Source organism: Geotrypetes seraphini, chromosome 8, assembly GCF_902459505.1.
Source record: "Geotrypetes seraphini chromosome 8, aGeoSer1.1, whole genome shotgun sequence".
Classification (NCBI taxonomy): Eukaryota; Metazoa; Chordata; class Amphibia; order Gymnophiona; family Dermophiidae; genus Geotrypetes; species Geotrypetes seraphini.
This window is the reverse complement of record NC_047091.1, coordinates 176162527-176189989: the sequence shown is the minus strand read 5'-3', so window position 1 is coordinate 176189989 and position 27463 is coordinate 176162527. Positions and strand designations below refer to the sequence as shown.

General features: G+C 45.6%; 2 protein-coding genes across 8 annotated transcripts in view; one reads left to right on the top strand and one right to left on the bottom strand.

Annotated features, from left to right (window-relative positions):
- Window positions 1-11379, bottom strand: part of HSCB (HscB mitochondrial iron-sulfur cluster cochaperone) — a 49932-nt gene extending 38553 nt beyond the window's left edge. For both annotated transcript variants that reach the window (XM_033956288.1, XM_033956289.1), the window contains exons 1-3: window positions 11106-11379; window positions 4309-4405; window positions 2483-2572 (exon numbers count right to left, since the gene is read on the bottom strand). In XM_033956288.1, the coding sequence (XP_033812179.1) occupies window positions 2483-2572; window positions 4309-4405; window positions 11106-11341 (423 nt within the window). In that variant the 5' untranslated portion in view covers window positions 11342-11379. The remainder of the gene's footprint in view (window positions 1-2482; window positions 2573-4308; window positions 4406-11105) is intronic.
- A 187-nt stretch (window positions 11380-11566) lies between these two features.
- Window positions 11567-27463, top strand: part of CHEK2 (checkpoint kinase 2) — a 216846-nt gene continuing 200949 nt past the window's right edge. For 3 of the 6 annotated variants that reach the window (XR_004540432.1, XM_033956284.1, XM_033956282.1), the window contains exons 1-2: window positions 11567-11696; window positions 25006-25234. Coding sequence is in view for 5 of the 6 variants with exons in the window: in XM_033956284.1 (XP_033812175.1) it covers window positions 11595-11696; window positions 25006-25234 (331 nt within the window). In the remaining variant the exon portion in view is untranslated. The other 3 variants (XM_033956285.1, XM_033956286.1, XM_033956287.1) reach the window with 3 other exon arrangements.

Here is a 27463-nt window from a genome sequence, read left to right as displayed (position 1 = left end):
TTTCGCTTCCCTCAGGGCCCCCGTCTGCAGGACTCCGCACGTGCACGGATGTCGTGAAGTTGTCGTGCATGCACTTGATGTCACTGCATCGACGCCCGTGTATTTCCATGCGCCCTCCAACTGCGGCCCCGAGTTTAGTGTGCCCCAGCTGGAGAGTTTGTAACACTGGCCTAGAGCAGGGGTAGGCAATTCCGGTCCTCGAGAGCCAGAGCCAGGTCAGATTTTCAGGATATCCACAATAAATATGCATGAGATAGATTTGCATCTCAAGGAGGCAGTGCATGCAAATCCATCTCATACATATTCATGGTGGAGATCCTGAAAACCTGGCCTGGCTCCGGCTCTCGAGGACTGGAATTGCCTACCCCTGGCCTAGAGCATGGGTCTTGCAAGCAGACTCCTATCAATATACTAGCTAAGCCTAACCCTGCTTCGCTTCACATTATCTTGACAGGCTCAGGGTGATGCTATGAGGACAACTGCCAGTGTTTATATTTCTCCCCCTTTTCCAGGTGTTTCGCAATGCTATCTATTAACATTTAATTTTACCAGTCAGGATTTCTATACATCTTTAAGTTTGCCTAATTTATTTCCAGTCATGATTATTATGGGAGTCAGGTACAGGGGACAGTATTTACTGATTTACCGAAAAAAAATGCTCCAAGGTGAATTTGTAATGTATTATGTGGAAGGGAGCTGTTGGGGAAAAAAAAAACAAAAACGTTCCATCATCTTTATCTCCGTTATGTTACTTTGGGGTCCTTCTGTAAAGGCGTGCTAATGAATTAGTGTGTGTGAACTGCTATAAAGCCCACAGGTATACAATGGGCTGCACAGCATTAAGGCCCAGATTCTATTCACAGCACCGTCATTGGCCGCCGCCTTAAAAACGGCCCCTGATCACGTCACTCATGCGACGGCGCCGTTTAGAGAATTGCAGCTTTGGGAAATTGGGAAAGATGGCGCCAGAAACGTAGGCCGGTGTTTTCAAAATCTACATTTCCGGTGCCTTTCACATGAATCATGCCTAGAGGCTCTTTAGATGCCTAACATCACTTCTGGCATTAGCCACACCTACAGTGGTGTTAGGCTTTGTAAAGCACCTCCGTAGGCACGATGCAGGTGCTGTTTTTTGAAATTTTTTTTCTTTAAGACTGCTTTTAAACGTTTTGTATTTAACAGGCGCTGGTAGGGTGCTTTGTTAAGATGCCATTTATAGAATACTAGTCTTTAAGCCCGTTACATTAACGGGTGCTAGAATAGATGTGTGTGTCTGTCTTTCTTTCTTTCTCTCTCTTGGCCGCTGTCTGTCTATGTTTATTTGTTTTTCTCTCCTTGGACACTGGCTGTCTCTCCTTGGACGCTGCCTGAATGTCTTCCTTTCTGTCTGTCTCAATGGCCCCCTGTGTGTCATTCTTTGTGTCTGTGTCCTTGTGTCATTCCCCCGCCCCCCCCCCCCCCCAGAGCTAAGCTGTCTGCTTCCAGCATACCCCTTCCTCCAAAGCAGCCCCTTTTCCCTCTCCCTGACCCCCTTGTGTCTTCCCCCTCCCCCCCCCCGAGCAAAGCTGTCTACCCCCCAGCACACCTCTCCAACAAAAGCATCCCCCTGTACCTGCAGCACTGGCACGACACCCTTCAGCCAATCGTGAGTGCTCAGAGCGCGACAGGGAGCGGGGCCTGCAGCTTCTTTGGCGTCGCTGAGGAAGGAGAGGTTGGCCCAACTCTCCGCTATCTGCACTCAGCACAACCCTCCCATCAAAACAGCCCCCTTTCCTGCCTGCTCCATGGCCCTTCTTTTTCCTCTGCCCCTCCCGTTCTTCCCCTCCCTCCAGTCACCACTGCCATTCCTATTTAAAACGGCCTGCTGAGGTTCGCGGCCAGCTGTAGCGAACCTCGCAGGCTGCTGTTCACCTCAGTAGCATGTTCCCTCTGACGCGATCGCGTCAGAGGGAACGTGCTACCACGTGGAGAGCGGCCTGCGAGGTTCGCTACACCCGGCCGCGAACCTCAGCAGGCCATTTTATATAGGAATGGCAGCGGTGACTGGAGGGAGGGGAAGAACAGGAGCGGTAGCGGTTGTTGCGGGAGGGGGTGAGTCGGCGACGTGCAGGCCGCTGTGAACAGGAGCGGCAGCGGCGGCAGGACCATGAGCCCTCCTCCCGCCATCCGCTGCCAGAGCCGCTCCTGTCGCCCGATGCAGCTAACTGGTGCATATGCCTCAAGCCGCGGCCAAGGCTGGGACTCACGCATGCGCACTCCTGCGGCCACAGACCTACACCGCACAGAACACGCAAATAGGAGTGTGCATGCGTGGCTAGCTCTTTATTATATAGGATGGGTCTCAGTGTGCTCTAAACCCATTAGCACACCTTAGTAAATGGACCCTTTATGACTTAACCTGTACAAAGTTAATGCATTTATTTTAATGCTGTTAATTGACTTTTTTAAATCCTAGAACATGATTTTCCAAAACTTCTGTTACCATATATAGTCCTCTGCTTAAGGGAGTCAAAAGCGTCTTGTAGGCTTTGTTGACCAGGGATGACCGTTTTTCTGATAAGTCTCGTTCTTTCTAAAAGACAAAGAATACAAAAATTATGCGGCACATCCCCCTATAAAATTCCTAAATATTCAACCTGGACAAATGCTTTGCTCTTTGCTGTTGTACTGTACTGTTCTTGGCAACATACGGTAGCTCAGCCAGAAGAATTTGGTGCGAGTCTTCATTTCAGCAACACAAGCTAGAACAGTGGTCTCAAACACGCGGCCCGGGGGCCACGTGTGGCCCGCCAGGTACTATTTTGAGGCCCTCGGTATGTTTATCATAATCACAAAAGTAAACTAAAACAGTTTCTTAATCATATGTCTTTTTAACCATAAATGACAATATTATTATTAAAACTTAGCCAAAAGGAAAGATTTATAAACTATAAAGAGTTTTACCTCATGCAAAATTGTCATTTCTTTAATAAGACATTAACATTTTTTTCTGAGGCCCTCCAAGTACCTACAAATACAAAATGTGGCCCTGCAAAGGGTTTGAGTTTGAGACCACTGAGCTAGAAGAATGCGAAAGGGAAAAGATGAGTCCTGCATGGCAGATCCCTGCCGACTTGCAAGGGGCACCTTACACATCTCTGTTAGTTAGAACACTAGAACTTTCCAATGTAATGATGCAAGACAGGAAGTGAAGGGAGTTGGTCTCCATGACAGGAATAGTTTGGTTGTTTTCTAGGGTCTGAACATAAGACTAGCCTTACTGGGTCAGACCAATGGTCCATCAAGCCCAGTGGCCTGTTCTCACGGTGGCCAATCCAGGTCACTAGTACCTGGCCAAAACCCAAGGAGTAGCAACATTCCATTATCTCAGAGTAAGCAAGATTCCGGAACCCTAAACAGTAGCAACATTCCATGCAGAATCCCCAAAGAGTAGCAAGATTCCAGAATCCCAAAGAGTAGCAAGATTCCATGTTACTGATAAAGGGCAAGCAGTGGAGATTTAGAACATAGCCACTAATGTGTTTTCAGAAGTAAAAGTATGGTTAAAAGCTCAAGATAGTATAAACAGCAAATAGAATAAGGAAGTGGAGAGGTTAGAATCGGATACCTAGTTTCCCACAGTAAAACATTATGGGAGGGAATGCAGTAAAGGTTCCCAAAGTTGTAGATAGGTGTACAAGTGGATCGATTTTTCACTCCGTCAAAAATTACAAAGACTAGGGGACACTCGATGAGGTTACAGGGAAATACTTTTAAAACCAATAGGAGGACATTTTTTTTTCACTCAGAGAATAATTTAACTCTGCAACGCACTGCCAGAGTTTGTGGTAAAGAGCAGATAACGTAGCTGGTTTTAAGAATGGTTTGGACAATTTCCTGGAGGAAAAGTCCACAGTCATCTCGGCTCCCCATATTTTCAGTGGGAGAACATAGCATGCCCCCCCCAGTATTAATTTTAGACATCTTTTATACCTTACAATGAAAGGTTGCCCTAGTTCTCCTGGAACTAGTGGGTCAAAAATGATTATACAGTAAAGAAGTGCTTGTGTGCCAAAATGGGTTTCTACAAACATTTTTAAAATTACTCTTCACAGGGAACTATAAAAGAAAGAAGTGCACACAAAATACATAACCTATTGTTGTACCAGGTAACGGTACCTGAGTGGACAATTAATTTTTGACCTCAGGCTAACTTACCCATATTGTTGCAGCAGGGATATGATTGCATACGCCAGCTCACATCAATACTGTGTTATCCTGGTTCAGAAATGTACACAATTCAAATCTTTCAGCTTATCTATTATATACCTGTGACTTCTGGCTGTAGTAATCTGGATGGAATGAACGCTGAAGATCTCTAAATTTTTGATGCAGTTTATGGATATCAACATTAAAGGACCTGTCACTGAAAAAAAAAAATTATAAAAGTTAAGTTAGTAGGTTCTGGCTCTACAATACGCATGATGACAGAAAATGAAAAGAAACCAAACAAAACACAGTCAAAAAGCAATACAGGCAGTCCCCCCCCCAATGACTCATACTTAAGAACGCAGTTGTGGCTTCATTTGATTTCACTGAGCTGTATTTCCAGTGGCCTAGACTCCTACACTTCTCCTGCAGCAGATTCAGGAATGATGCCTGGCCACATTAAGAAGTGTGTGGTTGGTTGTGTATGCTGTACCTTAGCGGGAACACTGACAGTTGGCCCTTTTGTCAGCTTGGAGCAGAGGGAAGCAGCACGAATTTTAAAATCTACATGTTCTGAGTTACATACGAATCCGACATAAGAACAGCTTAAAAAATGTAACTCGTTCTTAACCCAGGGACTGCCTGTATAGAAATAATGAAGCCATTGTGATATCACTGATGAGGTTGGATCTTAGGCATTGGTGGAATGAGGCATTATGACATCACAGTCTCAAATCTGGAATGTTGCTATTCTTTGGGTTTCTACCAGGCACTTGTGATCTGGGTTGGCCACTGTTGGAAACAGGATTCAGGGCTTGAGGGACCTTTGGTCTGTCCCAGTATGTTCTTATGTGAGTCAAATACAGGCAGCCCCCGAGTTACAGACGCCCGACTTAAGTACGATTCATACTTAAGAACGCGGTTGTAGCTTCATTTGATTTCACTGAGCAGTATTTCCAGTAGCACAGACTTTCCTGCAGCAGATTCAGGAATGATGCAGGGCCACATTAAGAACAGCGTGTGGTTGTGCATGCTGTACCTTAAAGGGAACCCTGGTAGGGAAAGTTGGCCCTTTTGTCATCTGGGAGCAGAGGGAAGCAGCAAGAAGCTTAAAATCTACATGTTCTGAGTTACATACAAATCCGACATAAGAACAGCTTAAAAAATGTAATTCGTTCTTAATCCGGGGACTGCCTGTATTAAAACTAATCTAATCTACTATTTGTGTGTCGCACTGACCTAAACAGGCTATAGGCGACTTGAGGGCATTATTCACACTTTTCCTATAGACTTCCTAGATGCGTCTTTCCAAGAGAACATAATGGCCACAGACAGTAACACTGTCCTCAAGCTGCAGACAATACTTTTATATTGGATTAATATAATGTAGCTGACAGTGGGAAAGAGATGTTGGATATGGCAGTGGAAGGAAAGGAACAGAGATGAAAGAGGAATGATGAGTACAGAGAAAGAAGAAAACGTCAAATGGGAAGGAGACCATGGCGAGTGAGTTAACAGAAGACAAACAGAAACCAAATCCTGGGAGCAACATGATTTGAATAATAAAATGACCAGACAACAAAAGGTAGAAAAAAGTAATTTTATTTTCTATTTTGTGATTCCGATATGTCAGATTTGAAATGTGTATCCTGCCAGAGCTGGCATTAGACAACGAGTATGAGCTGGGATCTAACAGAGAAAGGAAAAGCCTTTTCTGTTTACACCACAGCATGAGGTTGTAACCCTATGCAATGTTATGTCGTAACACTGTGAATGTTAAACTGTAACCCATTCTGAGCTCTCTGGGGAAGCCGGGATATAAAATTAAATAAATAAAACACTAAAAATATTTTTATATGGGGGGTGTTAAAAAATGATTGGCTCTGGGTGTCGCATACCCTAGGTACACCATATAATCAAGCTTATAAAACCTGAAAGATCATAATTATTTGTAGGTTGTGATATATCTTTCAACCCCGTCCTTAGGCATGAAATCCAGAATGGCTGTGCACCTACAAGGAATACGGTAAAATTATGGTCATACCTGTTAATTTTCTTTCCTTTAGAAGCAGCAGATGAATCCAGAGACTAGTGGGTATAGCTCACATCGACCAGCAGGTGGAGATAGAGAACTGATTAACAGTTGGCCTTAAAGCCTGGTGTTCTTTCTGTTTATTCAGTTATGCACTTTGCCCAAGCATCCCGAAAGGAGAATGAGCCGCCACAAACTCCATTCCAGTAAAAAATGTGTCTTTCTCTTCTGAATCCCATTGATATTTTCTCGTTTGACGTTTCTTGTGTTTTTTTTTTTTTTTTTTTTTCAGACATGAAATAATACACTTACCAACCATAGCCCCGGCTAACCTAATGACCTAAACACCCTACACACAGCCCGTGCACTTGGGGAGGGGCTCTGGATTCATCTGCTGCTTCTAAAGGAAAGAAAATTAACAGGTATGACCATAATTTTACCTTCCATAGCAAAGCAGCAGATGAATCCAGAGACTAGTGGGATGTAGCAAAGCAAACTCAAACTGGGTGGGACGCCAATGCCGCCTCTGCCAGCACTGCCGCGCCAAAACTCGCCTCTGAACGGGCTGCTACATCTAACCGATAATGCTTTGAAAAAGTATTCCCTGACGACCAAGTGGCCGCCCGGCAAATCTCCTCTAATGACATCCCCCCGGACTCCGCCCAAGATGTAGCCAAAGCCCGAGTGGAATGAGCATGAAGGTGCTCCGGTACCTTCTTCCCTGACAACACATATGCCGAAGCAATAGCGTCCTTGACCCAACGCGCAATGGACGCTTTAGACGCCGCCATCCCTTTGTTTTTACCCGCGAACGCGACAAAGAGATGGTCCGACCGGCGAAAAGCATTCGTCACCTCCAAATAATGGAGAAGCATACGGCGGACATCCAGGAGCCGTACCGACCAAAAAACGCTTCCCCCAATCCTCCTTCCTGAAGGATGGCAGAAACAGACTCTGGTTCACATGAAAGGACGAAATAACCTTAGGCAGGAAGGACGGCACCGTACGCACCGTCACCCCAGCCTCCGAGAAACGCAAAAAGGGTTCCCTGCAAGAAAGCGCTTGCAGCTCTGATACTCGCCTTGCTGAAGCCATCGCCACCAAAAAAACTGTTTTTAGTGTGACATCTTTCAAAGTGGCCGCTGATAGGGGCTCAAAAGGTGCCCCCAGCAATTTCCCAAGGACGAGTTTAAGGTTCCAAGTTGGACAAATTCGCTTAACCGGCGGCCGGATATGTTGAACCCCCTTGAGGAAACGTACCACGTCCGGCTGTGATGCGAGGGCCGAGCGAGCCACCCGGCCCCTGTAACAGGCAATGGCCGATACCTGGACCTTTAAAGAGTTATATGCTAACCCTTTCTCTACGCCCTCCTGCAGGAACGCCAGAATAGCCGGCAGAGAAGCATGGAAAGGCGCAATTCCGTGTCTTCCGCACCATGCCTCAAAGAGCCTCCAGACCCTCGCATAGGAGGCTGACGTTGAAATCCTCTTAGCCTTAAGCAGGGTGGAAATCACCCGTTCTGAATAACCCTTCTTTTTCAGCCGTGACCTTTCAATAGCCAGGCCGTAAGACCAAAGCGGCCCGGATCTTCCATTAATATTGGACCCTGAGTTAGCAAGTCCGGAGTTACCTGGAACGCTACCTGCTCGCCTACCGACAGCAGCATCAGATCCGCGTACCATGGCCGCCGTGGCCAATCCGGAGCCACCAGGATTACTCTGCCTCGAAAGCGAGCGATGCGTTGCAACACCCGCCCTATCATGGGCCACGGCGGGAATACATACAGAAGGGAATTCGGAGGCCACGGGAGAGCTAATGCGTCCACCCCTTCCGATCCCTGTTCCTTGCGTCTGCTGAAGAACCGAGGCACCTTCGCATTGCGGGAAGAGGCCATGAGATCCATCTCTGGCACCCCCCATCGACGGACATGGCCGCCTCGCAAGCCGCCAAAAACGGGTCGTCTGCCTGTGCTTCCAAGCACCCGGCCGAGCAAAGACCCGCCCGTGTTCGGCGCTTCCCACAGCGCGAACACAGCTGACTAACTTCTGCAGCCATCCCCCCTCGGCCTGATCAAAAAGCTCCGACGCGGTTTTTTTTTTTATTTTTTTTTTTACACACGCGGCGAACGCCGCCGAAAGACGACTCCGCCCCCCAAGACGCCCGGCACCCGGGAAACGCGACCACCCTCGAGGAAGGCAAAGAAAACACTCACCCGGTCCGCCGCTTACCCCCGAAGCCAGGCAATCGTTGGTAAATGTACTGAAAGCCGAGTTAACCACTGCCCGGCTCAGTACTAGCAGGAAGGCTCCATTTTTTTTTTTTTTTTTTTTTTTTTTTTTTTTATACTGGAATGAAGAAGCCAGCCAATATCCTGCACCTGGAAAGGAACCCCTCTATCCAACGGAGGGGAGGGTGGAGCAGGGACCTGGGAGGGCCCAGGTGTACCTCCCAAAGCCGGCACCAATCAGCCAGGCACCCCCACCTACTGAAGAGAACTAGTCTCAACAGAGGAATCCTACCGGAACACCACTTCAATCTATCCTGCAGCAGGCAGAGACCAGGAGCTAGAAGGATAGCTCCAACCCTGCTGGGAGATAGAGCAAAACTGAATAAACAGAAAGAACACCAGGCTTTAAGGCCAACTGTTAATCAGTTCTCTATCTCCACCTGCTGGTCGATGTGAGCTATACCCACTAGTCTCTGGATTCATCTGCTGCTTTGCTATGGAAACGAGAATCGCATACAATCAAGGCTGTGCATGTAAGCATTACGAAAAACTCACAGGCTAGATCCCGTGGAATGGGCTGAGAAACACTATCTGAGCTCTCAGGACGACAGGCCTAGTTTTCTCTAGGCTAGCTCTCGCCTATTAGAACTGTGCACTACTATAGCTAGGCCTGAATATGTTGTAATGTTCTGAGTTGATCAACGAAAAGAAAAAGGTAACAATGTTCATGGCCTAATATATATAGTAGTACATTTCTTATCTGTCTTTCGGTAGAATCATATGCGATGATCGGGTGGTGGGTCTGGCTATAGCAGCAGTCTCAAACTCGCGGCACGCCAGGCATTATTTTGCGGCCCATGTTGTGTACTAGTGCTGCACGCTCTTTGCAGCGTCCTCTGGCTTCCTGCTCTTACCTTCACATAATTACCGCAGCCTGCTGAGAGGATCGCCAGTAATGTAGCGATCCTTGTAGGCTGCCGTTGTCTTCAGCAGCACGTTCCCTCTGCCGCGATCTTGCCCCCAATGTTAGAGGAGGGGCAGGACTATGGAAGAGGGAACATGCAGCGGAGGCTGATGGCAGCCTGCAAGGAACGCTACAGCACCGGCGATCCTCTCTGCAGGCTGTGGTAATTAGCTGAATCTAAGACCGGGAGGCCAGGGGAGAAAGCTGGAGGATGCTGCAAAGAAGAGAGCAACATGCAGGCCTTGGTGGGGGGAGAAGATTTATAAACTATAAAGAGTTTTACCTCATGCAAAATTGTAATTTCTTTAATAAGACATTAACTATTTTTTCAGCAGCCCTTCAAGTACCTACACATCCAAAAGGTGGCCCTGCAAAGGGTTTGAGACCACTGTAATCTTCGGTCCTTAGCAAGATTACACATCTCTGATAGTTTCAACTAAAGTTTATGTGACTTCATATAATATTTGCAAATAGAGAGCTCTATTTTGGTGAATATATTCTTTTAATCTCTACATTGAAAATGACAGCCTCTTTTCCCTATTATTTTTTATTTTTCGGTACAATGTGTCATCATTAGATTAATAAATAGACGAGCATAGCTCCAGATGACAACGGGTGAAGACACTTATCTAATTTGACAACGCGTAGGACTCACATTTGCACGCGTTTAAGTGGACTAGCAGGGCAGGAAAAATGTTTACCTAAATTGGGAAGGGGTAAAACGAGGACTTCACAGACCTCGTGGATCTAAAACCGCACATCCTTATAAATCTGAGGTCCGTGCCACTTGTAGTCTCTGGCTCTGACAGACCTCTATGACAATTTAGCTCTGACGGATCCTAACCTATGCTGAGACTAAAAGTGGCGCGGACCTCAGATTTTTAAGGATGTGCAGTTCAGATCCACGAGGTCCACTATAGTACGCATCGGGATCTGGGAATGGTCGATAGGGTTTGCTTAGATCAGTGGTTCCCAATAGAGAATGACACGGTGACAAAATTCATCACCGTTCCCGTCCCCGCGGATAACCGCGGGAAACCATCTTCATGTCATTCTTTAAGGAGAGAGGGAAGAATCAGAGTATAATTGGGCACAACCACTGACCCGCAAGCTTTGCTTTGAAGAATGCTGGTGTAGAAGGACCAAAGTTGAAATAGACACTAGAAAATGACATGGGATTATTTCCCGCGGGGACAGGAACTGTGATGAATTTTGTCACCGTGTTATTCTCTAGTTCCCAACCCTGTCCTGGAGGACCCCCCAGGCCAGTCTGGTTTTCAGGATAGTCCTAATGAATATGCATGGAGCAAATTCGCATGGTCTCCATTATATGCAGATCTCTCTCATGCATATTCATTAGGGCTATCCTGAAAATCCAACTGGCCCGGGGGTCCTCCAGGACAGGGTTGGGAACCACTGCACTTGCAGACCTTTACACACATTTTTTTTTTAAATCCCTCAGCTATTTGCCATCCAGTGTCATATTGCGGGGGCTCTCGGAATCAGCGCGGAGGGAGAGATCTGGAGGAAGGGACGATCGGGCTAATTAGCAAAAGCCACGGTGCGCCTCCTCCCTCTTTAGCCATTAGGGAAGGCAGAGTCTGGGGCTTGAGCTGAGCGTGCGGGAAAAGCGGAGGGATTTTGTATCCTGCAAAAAAAGCAGAAGGAAACGCCAACGCGCTTCTGGTCTCACCAGTCCATCGTCTCAAAGTGATCTCGGGCGGCGTCGGGGGGCTGCAGGGCGCCGCAGGACGGGCAGAAGACGTGGGCGGGGAGCAGCGCGCGCTGGCAGCTCCAGCAGCTCAGGCGCCCGCGGGCGTCGGCGCTGCAGGCTCGCGCGCATCGCCTCGCGCTCCCCGCCGCCCGGCTCGGGCGGCCTCGCGACCAGGCCGCGCTCAGGCAGAGGGCCTTCAGGCGTCCGAAGAGCATTTCCGCCCCGGCGACCCCCCCAGGCGCTCCTTCATCTACCGGCCGCCCCCTAATCTGTGTCCAAAGTCCTTGCAACGGCCGACCTACAGTGATACTCAGCGGCTACCAAAGTTCGCTACTACACCTCCCAGAAGGCAAAGCTCGGCGGGGGGCGGGGAGTTAGAAGTCAGTGCGCAGAACGGGCTGACGTCGCTTCCGCTGATTGGCTGGTTTGCTAGACCGGGGAGGTTTGGCGCCTCGCTCGCTCCTGTCCATGTGTTGGAAGGAGCGAAAGGGGAAGTTGGGAGGGCTGCGCGCGAGCGACCCTCTCCTGCGGCGGTTGCCCCGCGCCAATTCGGCCTCTGCTTTCGGAAAGGTGCGTAGGCGGGAGGGTTCTTCTCCCTCGCGCGCTTCTGATGCCGGCAGAGGGTCGGGGTCTCCCCTCCCCCCACCGTCCCCTCAGGGGTGCGAAGTCGGGTCGGGGACGTTGGTATTTTCCCTTTATCCCGCGTTGGTGAAGGTCCCTAAAACGTCGTTTGTCTGGGAGATGAGGGAGAATGAAGCGGCCTTGGGTTAATAATAATAATAACTTTATTTTTATATATCGCCATACCACAAACAGCTCTAAGCGGTTTACAAGGGAAGAGACTGTATACAGACAGCGACATTACAGAGAACTAAGTTTAGTCAGATTTATCTGGAAGAGTTTTGGAAGTACATCAGGTTGAAGTGGGGTCAGAGAAATTTGTCAGAGATAAGTTTTTATTGACTTCCTAAACGTTTGGTACGAAAGTGGGTTGGAGATGAAGTTGGTTATAAACATTTGTTCCATTTGCCTGCTTGGAATGATAGTGTTCTATCCAGGAGAGCAGGTTAGCTCTGTGATTGGTTGAATGAGTGTTCTATCCAGGAGAGCAGGTTAGCTCTGTGATTGGTTGAATGAGTGTTCTAGCTAGGAGAGCAGGTTAGCTCTGTGATTGGTTGAATGAGTGTTCTATCCAGGAGAGCAGGTTAGCTCTGTGATTGGTTGAATGAGTGCTCTAGCGAAGAGAACAGGTTAGCTCTGTGATTGGTTGAATGAGTGTTCTATCCAGGAGAACAGGTTAGCTCTGTGATTGGTTGAATGAGTGTTCTATCCAGGAGAGCAGGTTAGCTCTGTGATTGGTTGAATGAGTGCTCTATCCAGGAGAGCAGGTTAGCTCTGTGATTGGTTGAATGAGTGCTCTAGCGAGGCCATCATGCCTTTCGCGATACCGCCCAAGTGGTTTGTATTGAATTGTGAGGGTACAGGAGATGGGGCGTGTAATACTGCATTGTTTTTTTTCTTGATGTGGTTACAGTCAAAGACTACTAGGGAGAAACTTCCTCCATGTAAGTTTTTTTGGCCTTTTTAAATCTGGAGCAATGGAGGGTTATGTGATTTGCCCAGGCTTACAAGGAGAATACTAAACATTCTAGTTTTGAGCCGTCTTCTCACCTATTTCAGTGTGTGAAATATGTATAAACATACTGTAAAGAAAATAAGGTGGTACCTTTTTTTTATTGCACTGACCAAATGCATGTTTTATTGGCTTTTGAAAGCTTTTGGGCATTGCTTTACCTTGCATGTAAGCAGTGGCTGAAAGTCCTATGCTAATGAGCTGGCTAGTATTAAAATGAGCTCATTAGCAGCAGCGTGCATGGAAATCCCCCTGCAGAGATTGTCTCGTACGTGTTTAATGTACAGCACTGTGTACATCTAGCAGTGCTATAGAAATAAGTAATAGTAGTAATAGTTTTGGAGCTGTCAGTAGGTTTTAGTTGTCAGGGCAGGGTGACTTTTATAGCTGCACTTGCCATCTGACTTCTCTGACAGCAGCAGCTTTTTCTATCCACTGCACTCGGTCACTTACTAGACCTCCAACCACTGGTTTCTATTAAAAGCGCCACTACTGCTGCCTCTCCCCCCTCCTTCACTAGACATGCACACAAGTGCTATGCCTACCACATAGCTGTTGTGAGCAAGTACACTTCCACCTCCGTATTCACGGTGGTTAGGGGCAGAGCTGACCCATGAATATTAAAAAAACGCAAATAATATTCAGGCCGGTTCTGCCCCTATCCCCTGCTTCCCCTGGCTATTTTAAGCCCTGAAAGCCCCCCCCCTTAAGCCTTACCTGGTGATCTAGCAGGTTTTCAGGCAGGAATGATCTTCCCACACTCCTGCCCCGCTCATATTGCTCACAGGAAATGGCTGCCTTGAGCTCCCATAATCTCTCGAGCCATTTGTAGTCGCTGTGCCGGGACTCCTGCCTTCGCCGGGACTCCTGCCTTCCACCGCGTTTGCCTCCTGCCTTGTCTCCGCACCTCCAGACCAGCAGCGGCAGCTGTGTATGCTTTTAACTTCGGCACAGAGCTGCCCCTAATCAATAGTTTAGCGCGGTTTCATAAGGCAGCCTCGGGGCCTTTGCTAGGCCGGCCCACATCGCATCATCGAAGCGGGCCGGCTATCAAAGGCCCCGAGGCTGCCTCATGAAACCGCGCTAAACTATTGATTAGGGGCAGCTCTGTGCCGAAGTTAAAAGCATACAGAGCTGCCGCTGCTGGTCTGAACTCTTGGGCCGCTGAAGGAGGGCAAAAAGCAGCTGTCCTGGAGGTTTCCCTTCCTCTCGCCTTTACAGGTTCCTTTTTTCCACCTTTTTTTTTTTCCTTCAAACGGCAACGGGCCCCAGCATCGACATCAATCAAGTAAGTTCCACTGTCAATCAAGCGGTTCTGCTCGGCCAAAGCTTCCCCTGTGACATGAGCCACCCTCAGGGGAAAGAAAGTGACCCACAAAGGTGAGGGGAAGGGGGGCAGATGATGGAAGTTGGGGGGGGGGAGAGAGAGAGAGAGAGAAGGGGCAGATGATGGAATGGGGGAGATGAGAGAGAGAGAGAAGGGGACAGATGATGGAAGTGAGAAGAAGGGAGAGAGAGCAGAAGGCAGATGGATGTCAGTTGAGAAGGGAGAGCAGATGCTGAATGGAAGTGGGGAAAGAACACATACTGGATGGAAGGAGGAGATAAATAAAGGGGGAAGAAAATAGTAAGATAATGGAGGGGTGAGGGAAAGGGGTGACTGACAAGCTGTGTGTAGACACAGTGAAAAGAGGGAAACGGGACTAAATAGTAAGAAAGAATTTAATTTAGATGGAGGCAGAAAATAGAGAAGGAAGACCAGAGAAGAAAAGGGAAGAGAGAGCAGAGAATGATCAGATCTGAGTGGAGGAAATGAGAAGAGAGATATGCTAAAAACCACAGGGGGGAGGGAAGGATAGAGATGCAGTTATTTTGAAGCTACACTGTTAAGTTAATATGCTGTTGGTAGAGTTGCAGTGGCATCCTAAACATATTTCTGGCAAGCCAACTGTATATGGTGACATTATTAGAAGATGACTGTGTGAAACTTTAGGGAACTTGGATGCCAATCAGTTTTTGGAAGCCAAAGGAAAACATACATTTTTTGTATGCTATACTGTATGTTTGGCTCGTTTCTACTTCAGTTTTGTTCTTGCCTTTTCGTTTTGTCTTCCTTCCACCATCTCTTATCTGCCTTCCTTATCATCCTTTTCAATGTGATTTGGCAGCTCCTGTCAATCATAGGCTGGCTGTGCAAGATTGCTAATTCTAGATGCCTGGGTGACCTAATGCCTGTGCATGTGATTTTCTGTTTTTGTGTTTAAAACATTTTGCTGAAAGCACAACAGTGCAAAAGAGTAAAACAGATTTTATGCTGTTTATTCTAGGAATAAGCAGTGGGCTTTCCTAAGTCCATCTTAATAATGTCATGCAGATTTTTTAAGGAAATTATCCAAATCTTTTTTTAATTACATGTTGAATGAAAAATATTTTCCCAGGTTTGTTTTAAATCTACTACTTAAAAGCTTTATTGCATGCCCCTTTACTCCTAGTATATATTTATTTTTATTTTTTAGTATATATATATTTATCTTTTGGCATGGCCCATCAGTTATAGCATTTGCTACATGATGGGCCATGCCAAAAGATAAATGTAGCATTTGCTACATGAATTGATTTTTTGTCACGTATGGTTAAGGGGCTGGAGGAGTTGCCGTACAGCGAAAGATTAGAGAAACTGGGCCTCTTCTCCCTTGAGCAGAGGAGATTGAGAGGGGACATGATAGAAACATTCAAGGTACTGAAGGGAATAGACTTAGTAGCTAAGGCAGGGAGAACGAGAGGGCACTCTCTAAAGTTGAAAGGGGATAGATTCCATACAAACGTAAGGAAGTTCTGTGGTAGAAAGCAACATATTTATTTGGCTCATAACTTGCTGGCGCCCGATATTTTTAGCTCACAGTGAAAAAAGTTTGCTCACAACACCCGCCCGCTTAGAGGGAACACTCTCCAGAACATCAGCACCTAGGATAGGAAAGCCTAGTTGAGCTGCATACAGGTCTCTTAAATAGCCTGGGGGTGGGCTGATGAACCATAGAAAGGACCCAGGCACATAAGCCACTCTAACCACTACATTTATGGTTAAACATGTATGCCCATCAACCCCCCCCTCAGAATCCCTACTGTACTTCCATAGGTACCACCTGCAGCCATAAGGGCTATTGGGGTTGTAGACAGGTGGGTATAGTGGGTTTTGAGGGACTCACCATAACCTATAAGGGAGTTCTGGTGAGATGTTTATATGGCACCCTTTTTGTGAAGTTCACAGCAGTGCCCCCCTGTAAGGTGCCCCACTGCTCTGTTGCCATGTCTAGGTGGCCAGTCCATCACAATACTGGACCCTACCATGTCCAAAAGGTCTTATTCTGGGTGTTTGGGACTTGGACAAATTTTTGGTTGAGAATGTGGTATAAAGTAGAGAATGACACGGGGACAAATTTCCCCGCAGGAACTCAATTTCCCCGTACCCATGAGTTTTGTCACTGTCCCTGCCCCATTCCTGTAAGCTCTGCCTTAATCATACAAGCCTCGAACACTTATGATTTTGAGGCTTGTGCAGATGAGGACAGAGCTTGCAGGAATGGGGCAGGGACAGTAAAAGAACTTGCCGGGACGAGAAAATGAATTCCCGAGGGGATGGGGAAAAATTTGTCGCAGTGTCATTCTCTAATATAGAAATAGATGTATTGGCGGTCTGGGCAATCAAGTGCCTGGACGTACAGATAGATGATTTTCAAAAAAATGGAATAGTTTAAACGTACTTTTTGAGAATGAACATTTACCAGTGCTGACTTTGGGCTATTAGCGCCCTATGTCTAAATTGGACTTAGATGTTTCTTTTGATTATGGCCCCCTGTGTATGTTGTAAAGCTTCATATGCTTAAAGGGCTTGAGCACCAGTGTTAACGTGCTAAGAATGACAGCCAATTATATTTAAATAGATGTTAATGAGGTCAACAAATAGCCATCATTTTCTTCTGTGCATTGGGAAGGGATAACATTGAAAATTTACTGCCAGGTCAAAGGCTAGCAAGCTTATTAGCATAGAAGGCTTTCAGGAAAATATTTTTTTGTCAGTTTTTCACATTGAACTAAGGGTTTTGTCTTCTTTTGGTGAGAAATAAACCTGTGCATGTCTGAGCAAAAGTGAAAACATGGCACCTGTTTTTCTGTGCTTATATATGAGCCTTTCAAAAATTTTTGAAAGACTCTTATTCAAAAGCACAGAACATCACCAGTGTGTTCTTGCATTTCAGGTTTTATCTGGACATGCTCACAAGAGTATTGCTTACTGTAAGACTCTTATGTGCACGTGACATGCACATTCCCCCCCCTTGCCTGTAGTTTTAGTGAAAATTAACCGCAAATATTTACATATCATTTTCTTTGAGCATCACTTAGCTATTTTTCTGCACTGTTGTGCTATGAGGTTTTGCATTGTGGGCTGTTGCCGCTCTGCTTTGAGCATTTGTCCCTTAGCAGCAGCAGCAGGTATTATTTCCAGGGGGCTGTTTATCTGTGACTTTTTTGCTCTGAATACTCGGATTATAATATGAAGATTTTGCTCTGGTTTCCAGTGCTAGATTTTTAATATTGCAGTTTGTGAGCTCTTTAGAGAAGATAGAACACAACAGATAGGTACAGAAATGAGCGCGTAAAAATATGGGTACGTTTATTTATACAGTTACTATATAAAGTTTGGTTCTGAAACTTAAAAATGAGGCTGTCACTCAAAGCAGTCTTTTAAAATATCTATCTCCCCCCCTTGCCTGTTGACATACGCCACCGCTGTAGCATTGTGCAAGAATACTCGACTGCTTTGCCTTTCAGCTAGGTTTGGAAAAAGTGGAAATCTAACCGAATGGCTCTTAACTCTAGTCTATTGATGGACTATGTTCTCGGCCTTGCACTGGGTGACCCTTGCAATGACCACCCCAGCTGTAGAGACTTTCATCTATTATTAGTATCACCCATGACTCTTATGTGGAGAGGAAGACCTCTGGATAACGACTCTGGCCGGAGCCACCATTTTAAGCTTGGTCATGTCTCTGTCGTCCAGGTTAACTCCTTCTGGAGTGAGTCTGACTAAGGAGTCTAGTGTGCCAGCAGTGAGCTCTGTAGGGGGCACAGGTGTGCTCTTGCCCATGGAATTGCCTCTATGGTTGCCCCCATGGACCTCAGAACCTGTAGGTAATGCCAAGCCATAAGAGCTGGCTTCACCAAGATGTCTAGGATCTGACACCTGAGCTTCAGTTTGCAGGGCTATAGAAGAAACACTCAGCCCTTTGCCGTGTTGAACAGGATTCCCAGATACTCCAGGTACTTGAGTTGGTTCCAGGTGGCTCTTTCTGAAATTGATAATCCACCCAAGATCCTGTAAGAGCTGGACTACCTGAGCAACTGCCTGGAGGAAGTCCAGCAAGGATGATGCTCTGATCAGTAAATTGTCCAAGTAAGGATGAACCCTGGATTCCTGCCTTGTGCAGGTGAGCTGCTGCCACCACCATTACTTTGGTGAAGATGCACAGTGCAGTGGCTAACTCGAAAGGCAACATTGTGAATTGAAAGTGCTTCTCTAGCGTATGAAGCATGTGAAATGTTCTTTGATTTGGGAATATGCAAGTAAGCCTTTGTCATCCAGTGAGGCCAGAAATTTGTCAGGAGCCACCGAAGCAGTGACTGATCTCAGTTTTCATTCAGAATCTGAACTTTCAATGTCGCATTGATCACCTTGAAATCTAGGATTGCCTTCCAATTGTCTTGAGTTTTTTTGGGCACAATGACGTATATAGAGTATCTCCCCGAACCTGAGTCTACATCTGGGACCAGCTCTATGGCAGTATATAGAGCAGGAGTGCCCAAAAAGTCGATCATGATCGACCAGTAGATCGTGAAGGCAGCACAAGTCGATCGCATTGCCTTTGCGTTCTACCTGCTTCTCGACGCAGAAGCGCTGAACCAACCAGCCTTCTCCACCCGACGTCAATTCTGACGTCAGAGAGGAAGTTCCGGGCCAGCCAATCGCCTGGCTGCCCCGGAACTTCCTCTCCGACCTCAGAATTGACGTTGGGGGTGAAGGCTGGTCAGCCTGGCACTTCTGCGTCGGGAAGCAGGGAGAACTTGGGGTGGTGGTGGTTTGGAGGCCTGTTCCCCGGTGGCGACGGAAGTGGCTTGGGGGAGGGCAGGGAGAAAGAAAGAAAGGAGGCAGGCAGGGAAACAGAAAGAAAGGGGGCTTGGAGAGAGAAAGACAGAAAGAAAGGGGGCAGGGAGACAAAGAAAGGGGAGAGGGCAGGGAGAGAGGAGGAAAAGGTTTGCTGAGGGAATGAGGTCTGGAAGCATACAGGAGGCTGAAAGAAGGGAAGAAATATTGGATGCACAGTCAGAAGAAGAAAGTGCAACCAGAGACTCATGAAATCACCAGACAACAAAGGTAGGAAAAATGATTTTATTTTCAATTTAGTGATCAAAATGTGTCCATTTTGAGAATTTATATATGTTGTCTTTTTTGCACTATGGCCCCCTTTTACTAAACCGCAATAGCGGTTTTTAGTGCAGGGAGCCTATGAGCACCGAGAGCAGCGCAGGGCATTCAGTGCAGCTGAACAAGAACGTGCACTGGTAGGGTTAGTCTCAGTTAGGGCGCTGGTCTTTGACCAGAGGGCTGCCGCGTGAGTGGACTGCTGGGCATGATGGACCACTGGTCTGACCCAGCAATGGCAATTCTTATGTTGTTATGTTCTCCCTGCGCTAAAAACCACTATCGCGGTTTAGTAAAAAGGGAGGGGGTTTATTTGTCTATTTTTGTATAGTTGTTACTGAGGAGACATTACATAGTCATCTGCCTTGACCTATTTGAAAAAACCACGAAATATAAATGATAATTAACATTTTCTCTGCGAACAGTGTGCTTTGTAGTTTTTTTTTTATTTTATTGTTGGTAGATCATTTTGACTTGGTCATTTTAAAAGTAGCTTGCAAGCCCAAAAAGTGTGGGCACCCCTGATATAAACTATCTCCCCAAGCTTGAGTCTATATCTGGGACAAGCTCTATGGCTCCAATTTGTAACAATCTTTGCACCGTCACTCTGATCTTGGCAGCCTTTTCTGGTCTTCCCGCCAGAGAGTCCAAGAAGAGGTCCCGGAGGGGGCAATAAAATTCAAGTTTGTAGCCCTCAAATTATTTCAAGCACCCACTAGTCTGAAGAAATCTGTGCCTAAGTCTGCCAGAACTACAAAAGTTTCCCTGCGATGCGGGGGGAACTCGGAGGCCGACTTGGCATCATTGGCACTTCTTAGAATTGGCTGCTGAATGGGAGCCAGATGTCTGGGCTCTCTTGGAGCTGCCAAACCTTTGCCTAGATCCTTGAATAGGACCTTTGAGACAAGAATCCTGTAGACCCATAATGCTGTCTTCTGTACCCACGAAAGGAACTATGATTGGAACTGCCTGATCATCGTGGTTTTACTGCCTGGCAGAGATTTAGGACGGCGGTCCATTACACGTCATCAGGTCATCCAATTCTTTGCCAAAAAGCATTTGCCGCTGTTAAAAGTAGCTTTTAGATGCCGATTCTCCTGCCCACTGCCCTGATCCAGAGCATTCTGCGGATAGAGATTGTATAGGCTGAGACTTTACTAATAACTCTGAGCATATCGTAGGTAGCGTCAGCCGCATAATCTACCTCCACCAGGACAACAGACTGATGTTCTTGTGCCTAGTTTTTGGTTGTTTTTTTTTGGTGTTTTAAATTTTGATGTGTCAGTTTGGAAAATGGCTTTTCTTTTGTAGACATTTTTGCACAGAAGACATTATCTTTGAGCCATTTTTCTAAGGGAAACCCAGACGTTTTTCCTATTAAAAAATGGCTCTGATGGACCTTTTTGGACATAATGAGTGGAATGTCCCAATTCTGACTTGGATTTTTTTTTCCCAAAAATACCCCATTCCAAGGCTTTATCTCAGGAAAGTCACTTAACCTTCCGTTGCCTCAGGTATAATCTTAGATTATAAGCTTTTTGAGGATAGGAAAGATACCCTGCTTACTGTACTTGAATGTAACGTACCTTGAGCTATAAGTGAAAAAGGTATTAGCTAAATCTTTTCCTTTCTGTATAGTTGTTTTACTCTGAATGGTTTTGTTAAATGACCAAATTTTTCATTAGTATGGGGGGGAGGGTTATTAAATTTAGAGGGTGATAAATTGCCAACATCCATGTAAACCTGATGGGTAGTTTTTACCTTTAAGGTTTGCATTCGCAATAAACAAAATTGGATACATCATTTGCTTAGATTACCCAGGAAGGAAAATACTGCAGAGATGTGCATCTGCTTTTCCGTGAGTACGTTTTCTCTCAGAAGTAACAAGCATGGATTTGAAAATTTGTCTACACAGGCAGTTTCCCTCACTACAAAAATATTTATTTATTCAGTTTTCTATACCGTTCACCCAGGGGAACTCAGAATGGTTTGCAGTGTTCCACCTCGAATTCGCAGTTCACGAATCGCAGACTCAGTAATTCGTGGTATGCTCCGACCGCCTCTTCCTGCACTAAAGTCATGTTACACCAATCAGGAGCTGCGTGTCAAAGCAGCTCCTGATTGATGTAGCCTGACTTTAGTAACAGGAAGAGGCGGTCGGAACATACCGCAAATGATTTTCTGCACCTGCCGGAGCCCCAGCTGCCCTTTCTTGCCTCTCCTGACTTTTGACAGATGTAGAACCGCATCTGCGGTTTTTCAAAATTCACGGGTATTCCTGGAACGGAACCCCCGCAAATTTCAGGGAAGTAATGTACATGGATTTACTCAGGTACTTGAGCATTTTTCCCTGTTTGTCCCAGTGGGCTCATAATCTATCTAATATACCTGGGACAATGGAGGGATTAAGTGACTTGCCCAGGGTCACAAGGAACAGTGTGGGTTTGAACCCACAACCTCAGGGTGCTGAGGCTGTAGCTTTAACCACTGTCCACACTCTTCTCAGAAATCTGCAGTGAAGGTGAACACTCCTCAAACAGTCTGCTTTTGTGCATAAACCACTGACTTTGTAAATGAATTCATCATTCTGACAGAACAATTGAAAATTGTTTTTGGTTGAGACTGGGGAAGGGTCTAGCTACCAAGACTGTGGACTTGCAGGCTCAGAGAACTCGGCTCCTCATTATATCATCTATGTCAGTGGTCTCAAACCTGAAGCCCGGGAACCACATGCGGCCTGCCATGTACTATTTTGAGACCCTCAGTATATTTATCATCATCACAAAAGTTAAAATAAAACAGTTTCTTGATTACATGTCTCTTTAACTATAAATTACAATATTATTATTAAGACTTAGCCAAAAGGAAAGATTTACAAACTACAAAGAGTTTTACTTCATGCAAAATTGTCATTTCTTTAATAAGACATTTACTATTTTTTTCTGAGGCCCTCCAAGTACCTACAAATCCAAAATGTGGCCCTGCAAAGGGTTTGAGTTTGAGATCAATGCTCTATTTCAAATTAACCTTCTGGAAGCTGAAGCTGAATCGAGAAGCAGGTATAAAGAGCCCACTATAAAGAATCTCGTTCCAAGGCAAAAGATTCACAATGGATATTATTAGTACAGACTACTACTTCTAAAGAGACTGCAAATTTAGAGAATATTTTATTACTTTTGTGACTGTTAGCTAGTTTTGTATTCTGCCAACCCCTTAAAACTAGGTTCAAAGCGAATAACAAAAAGTTGACAGAGCATGCCACTGTATAGAACCATGGTGAGACCTCATCTGGAGTACTGTGTGCAATTCTGGAGGCCACATGTGCTTCGAGCTGAGTCGGTCCAGCGAATGGCCACTAGGAAGGTCTCTGGACTCAAGGGTGTCTCATACGAGGAAAGACTGGGCAAATTGCAGCTCTACTCTCTAGAGGAGCGCAGGGAAAGGGGTGACATGATTGAGACTTTTAAGTACGTCACAGGTTGTGTCGAGGTGGAAAACGATATATTCCTTCCCAAGGGACCCTCAGTCACAAGGGGGCACCCGCTCAAACACAGAGGAGGGAAATTTAATGGTGACATCAGGAAGTATTTCTTCACAGAAAGAGTGGTAGATCACTGGAACAAACTTCCGGTGCAGGTAATCAAGGCCACAAGCGTGCTCGACTTTAAGAATAAATGGGACATCCACGTGGGATCCCTACGTGGGTCGAGCAGCACTCAGACTTAATGGGGTGGGTCAGTAGAGTGGGCAGACTTGATGGGCTGTAGCCCTTTTCTGCCGTCAACTTTCTATGTTTCTATATTGTCTGTGTATTATGTATATCAACCCTGTAACCCGATTTGAGCTTGTTGGACCAAATAAATAGCCAAATAAACCAAATAAATAAAATGTTTGGGAAGATGGAAGGAACCAGGCAAAGAGGACGACCTGCAATGAGATGGCTGGACTTGTTGAAAACAACCATGGGGATGACCAGGGCTGTGGAGGCGGTAGATAAATCCTTCGAGTCCTCAGTTTCTGGTACCCACAACTCCGACTCCAGGTACCCAAAATTGTCTCCGACTCCTCGACTCCACAGCCCTAGGGATGACTCTGGATGACATTACCAGATTAGCACAAAACAGATCTCTTTTTAGATCTGTAAGTCATCAAGTTGCTAGGACTCGAACACCTAACTAACTTACTGGGTCTGCAAAACAAAACTAAGAGAAATATAAAGAAGGCTGTTTTTAAGAATCAATTACATGGGAGTTTTCAACATATGTCTCAAATAAGTGAGCATTTGATCTTGTTTGCTGGAGGGAGATTTTGCTGGAAATGCCAGAGTCCAGAACTAGGGACAGGATAGCCCAAGTGATTTGATAAATACACACCTCCCTCTGTATTTGCGGTGGTTAGGGGCGGAACATGACCGCGAATACGGAAAAACTGAATAACTTTTTATATGTTGTTTGCGATTTTTTTTGTGACAGCCATTCTTTAATATATTAAAATCGTGAATAATAACAGCAATTGTGAAAGCTGGGAAGCAGCGATGTTCTCTGTGCATGCTGGGAAGCATCAATTTTCAGGGTGAAAGCTGGTAAGCGCCAAACTTTTTGTCAGTACAGTACTTTACTCATGATATAATTGGGGGTGGGGGGGTGGGGCAGGAGTCAGCATGCAAGAAATCGTTAATAAGCGAAACCGCGAGTGCTGAAACCGCGAATACGGAGGGAGAAGTGTAGTAGTTCATGTTATGAGTGTAGGTCCAGGAAAGTATGTGTTTTGTGTTTTTTGGTTTTTTTTTTTTACCAAGCAGTCATTTATTTAATCTAGGAACCTCAACCTCCTTGGCATGTTCTCACATGACACATAGCCAGTTAGTTTCTATTAAAATTTGATTAAAACGCTTTTATAATAAATTCAAAGTGATGTACATTAAAATTAATCACATAGAGACGGACTAACTGTAGACGACCTGCATGAATAGGTGGGGAAAAGGGTAGAACTACAATTTCAAAAGAAAAAGAACAAATAAGAAAAAACGTCGAGGGAGGGGGGACCCTGTTAGCTAGACATGCTTATTCTTCAAGATCACAGCATTAATTAGTATTGGAGCAATTGAAATCATCCATTATTGTTGCCAAATTGTTAGCTTCCATAATACCTGTTAACATTTACATAAGAACATAAGAATTGCCGCTGCCGGGTCAGACCAGTGGTCCATCGTGCCCAGCAGTCCGTGCACACGGCGACCCTCTGGTCAAAAACCAGCGCCCTGACTGAGACTAGCCCTACCTGCGTATGTTCTGATTCAGCAGGAACTTGTCTAACTTTGTCTTGAATCCCTGGAGGGTGTTTTCCCTTATAACAGCCTCCAGAAGAGAGTTCCAGTTTTTTACCACTTTCTTGGTAAAGAAGAACTTCCTTATGTTTGTACTGAATTGATCCCCCTTTAACTTTAGAGAGTGCCTTCTCGTTCTCCTTATCTTGGAGAAGGTGAACAACCTGCCCTTATCTACTAAGTCTATTCCCTTCAGTACCTTGAATGTTTCGATCATACCCCCTCTCAATCTCCTCTGTTCGAGGGAGAAGAGGCCCAGTTTCTCTAATCTTTCGCATCTGTGCTTTTTGGCTAGGTGCATGATAGTATGCCCCTGCTACTGGTTTTTTCTCTTCACATGTGGAATTTCTATCCATAAAGATGCCATTATTTTTAGTGTATTTTTGCAAGTAGCAACTCATCATTTCTGCTTATTGTAACAAGTTTTGTTTCCTTTTTTAAGATGTCTCGAGAGACAGTAGGTGGAACTCAACAGTCTCAGGGTGGTTCCAGTTCATCCAGTGGTCCCCAATCATCTTCCAGCCAGTCATCCTCTTCAGCTTCAGGGACCCTGAGTTCTTTGGATACTGTGCAGGTGCAAGACCTTGCATCAATTCCTGAGGATCCAGAAATAGAGGAGCCCCAACCTTGGGGTCGTCTTTGGGCACTGGGGCTGGGATTTACAAATCATGGTTTGTAACTTTTCTCCTTATTTTATTGTGTAACAGGGCTGGAAGTAGAGAAACTAAGAAATTTGAAGGATATGGGGTTTAAGAAAGGATTAGACAATTACCTACTGGAAAAGGGGATAGAGGGGTATAGATAGAGGATTACTGCACAGGTACTGGACCTGTTGGGCCGCCGCGAGAGCGGACTGCTGGGCACGATGGACCTCTGGTCTGACCCAGCAGAGGCACTGCTTATGTTCTTATGTTCTTATAACATAAAAAGTAAACTTTGAACAGTTAAACCTATGTACAAGTAAAGTATTGGACAGAAGAGGTCATTAGCAGGGTGGGAATAATTTATCTGTTTAGTTAATTTTCTGTACCATTCTCCCAATGGAGCTCATAATGGTTTACATGAATTTATCAGATACTCATGCATTTTTCCTTGTCTGTCCCCCTGGGCTCACAATCTATCTAATGGCATTACTATGGTCTCGGCTGCCTTTCTTTCTTTTTTTTTCCCATGCTGCTGTTGACTTTATTTTCTGCATCCTCTGTCCTATATATTAATTTTAAAAAAGGGAACTACAGAGGCCAAAGATCTTTCTTGATATTTGTAAAGAGACAGCCTTGGTCTTAGGGTGGTACATAGCTGGATCACACCCTAAGACCCCCATCCCTCCCAGAAAGGGATTTCCCTTCAGGACGATGGTATAGAAATTTCCCCAAAGGCCACTCAAAGTTAGAAGTGGGGTGCTGTAACTCCTTTACTTGAACCTAAGTGCAAAATAGTACAGTTCTGAGACAGTCTTTCAGAACTGAAAGAGTGCAGCATTAAATTAACACTTTTTTCTCTGTCTGTGTCTATGATCCTTCTAGCAATAATCCAATCTTTTTGGATAACTGGTCTTCCAGTTTCCAGGGCAAACCAATTTCCTTCTGTATTTCAGGGTCTTTAGGGTAAAAGGTTCTATTCCACACAGTGTCTCTCCTTCCTGGGATCCATTTCCATCCAGTCTCTTCCTAAGAAGAATAATCCTGACCACTACCTCCAGCCCAGCTCTTGAGAGGGGCTTCTCTTCCCTTTATCCCATTGGACAAAGTGCTAAACAGCCCACTCATATTGAACAATGGGCAGAGGGGTGGGTAAAACCTGTAGCTTTTCACATTCACATAACACTGGACACAAAAAAAAAATCAAGGAATCCTCATGCAGACTTAAAGTAAGGGAAGGCCGAAGGACTGTGTAGAGAATGACATGGGGAAAAAATTTGTCCCTGTCCCCATCCCATCCCCACGAGCTCAGTCCCCATCTCCGCCTCGTCCCCTTGAACTCAGTCCCCGCCCCGTCCCCGCAAACCGTCTGATCCCATCCACTCAAGCCTTGAATAATTATCATTTTATATTGAACTTATTTTATTAAAGTATAAAAAGAAACAATATTCTGTACAATTGTCATTTTATAAACACAAATAATACAGAGCAAGAATCAACAAAACTCCCATCTCCCCTCCCCTTCACAAATATCCCCTCCACTATTGAGAAAACTGAATAAGCCAAATTATTACAGAATGCTATACAGAAAAATCATGCTAACAGAATACCGCAGTCACACATGACAGGAATAGTGTTAGGGGAGTGCAACTAGGGCAACTGCCCCCTGTTCAGAGAGAGCCCTAAGCCAGCTGGAAGCTAAAGAAGAACGACCTGGTCTCTGTTTTCTTTTGACATTTCTTCTTTCTCCATGCTCACCATTCATCTTCTATCTCTGTGTATGTATTGTTCCCCATGTTCAGCATCTCTATGTCTCCTATATGTCCTTTTCTAGTATTTCCCCTGTGCCCATCTCCCTGCCTTCATCATCTCACCGTTCCATGATCCCCTCCCTGTATACAGGGAGTGGCGAGAGAGAGAGAGAGATCCAGGGTGCATCTCTCCCACTCCCTCTACTGCCAAATCTAACATTATCCCAGGACAAGCAGGCAGGTATTCTCACTAGTGGGTGATGTCATCCGACAGAGCCCCGATACGGACATCTTGAAAGCATGTCTTGCTTGAAGAAACTTAGAAGTTTCGAGATGCCCGCACCGCGCATGCGCCAGTGCCTTTCCGCCCGATGTACCGGGCGTGTCTCCTCAGTTCTTTTCTTTCCGCGGAGCTGAGAAGTTTCACTTCATTCTGCGCTGACTGAATTTCAGTAATTTGCCTTCTTTATACCGCGTTTTGGTTTATTTCTACTTTACAGTAGTTTTT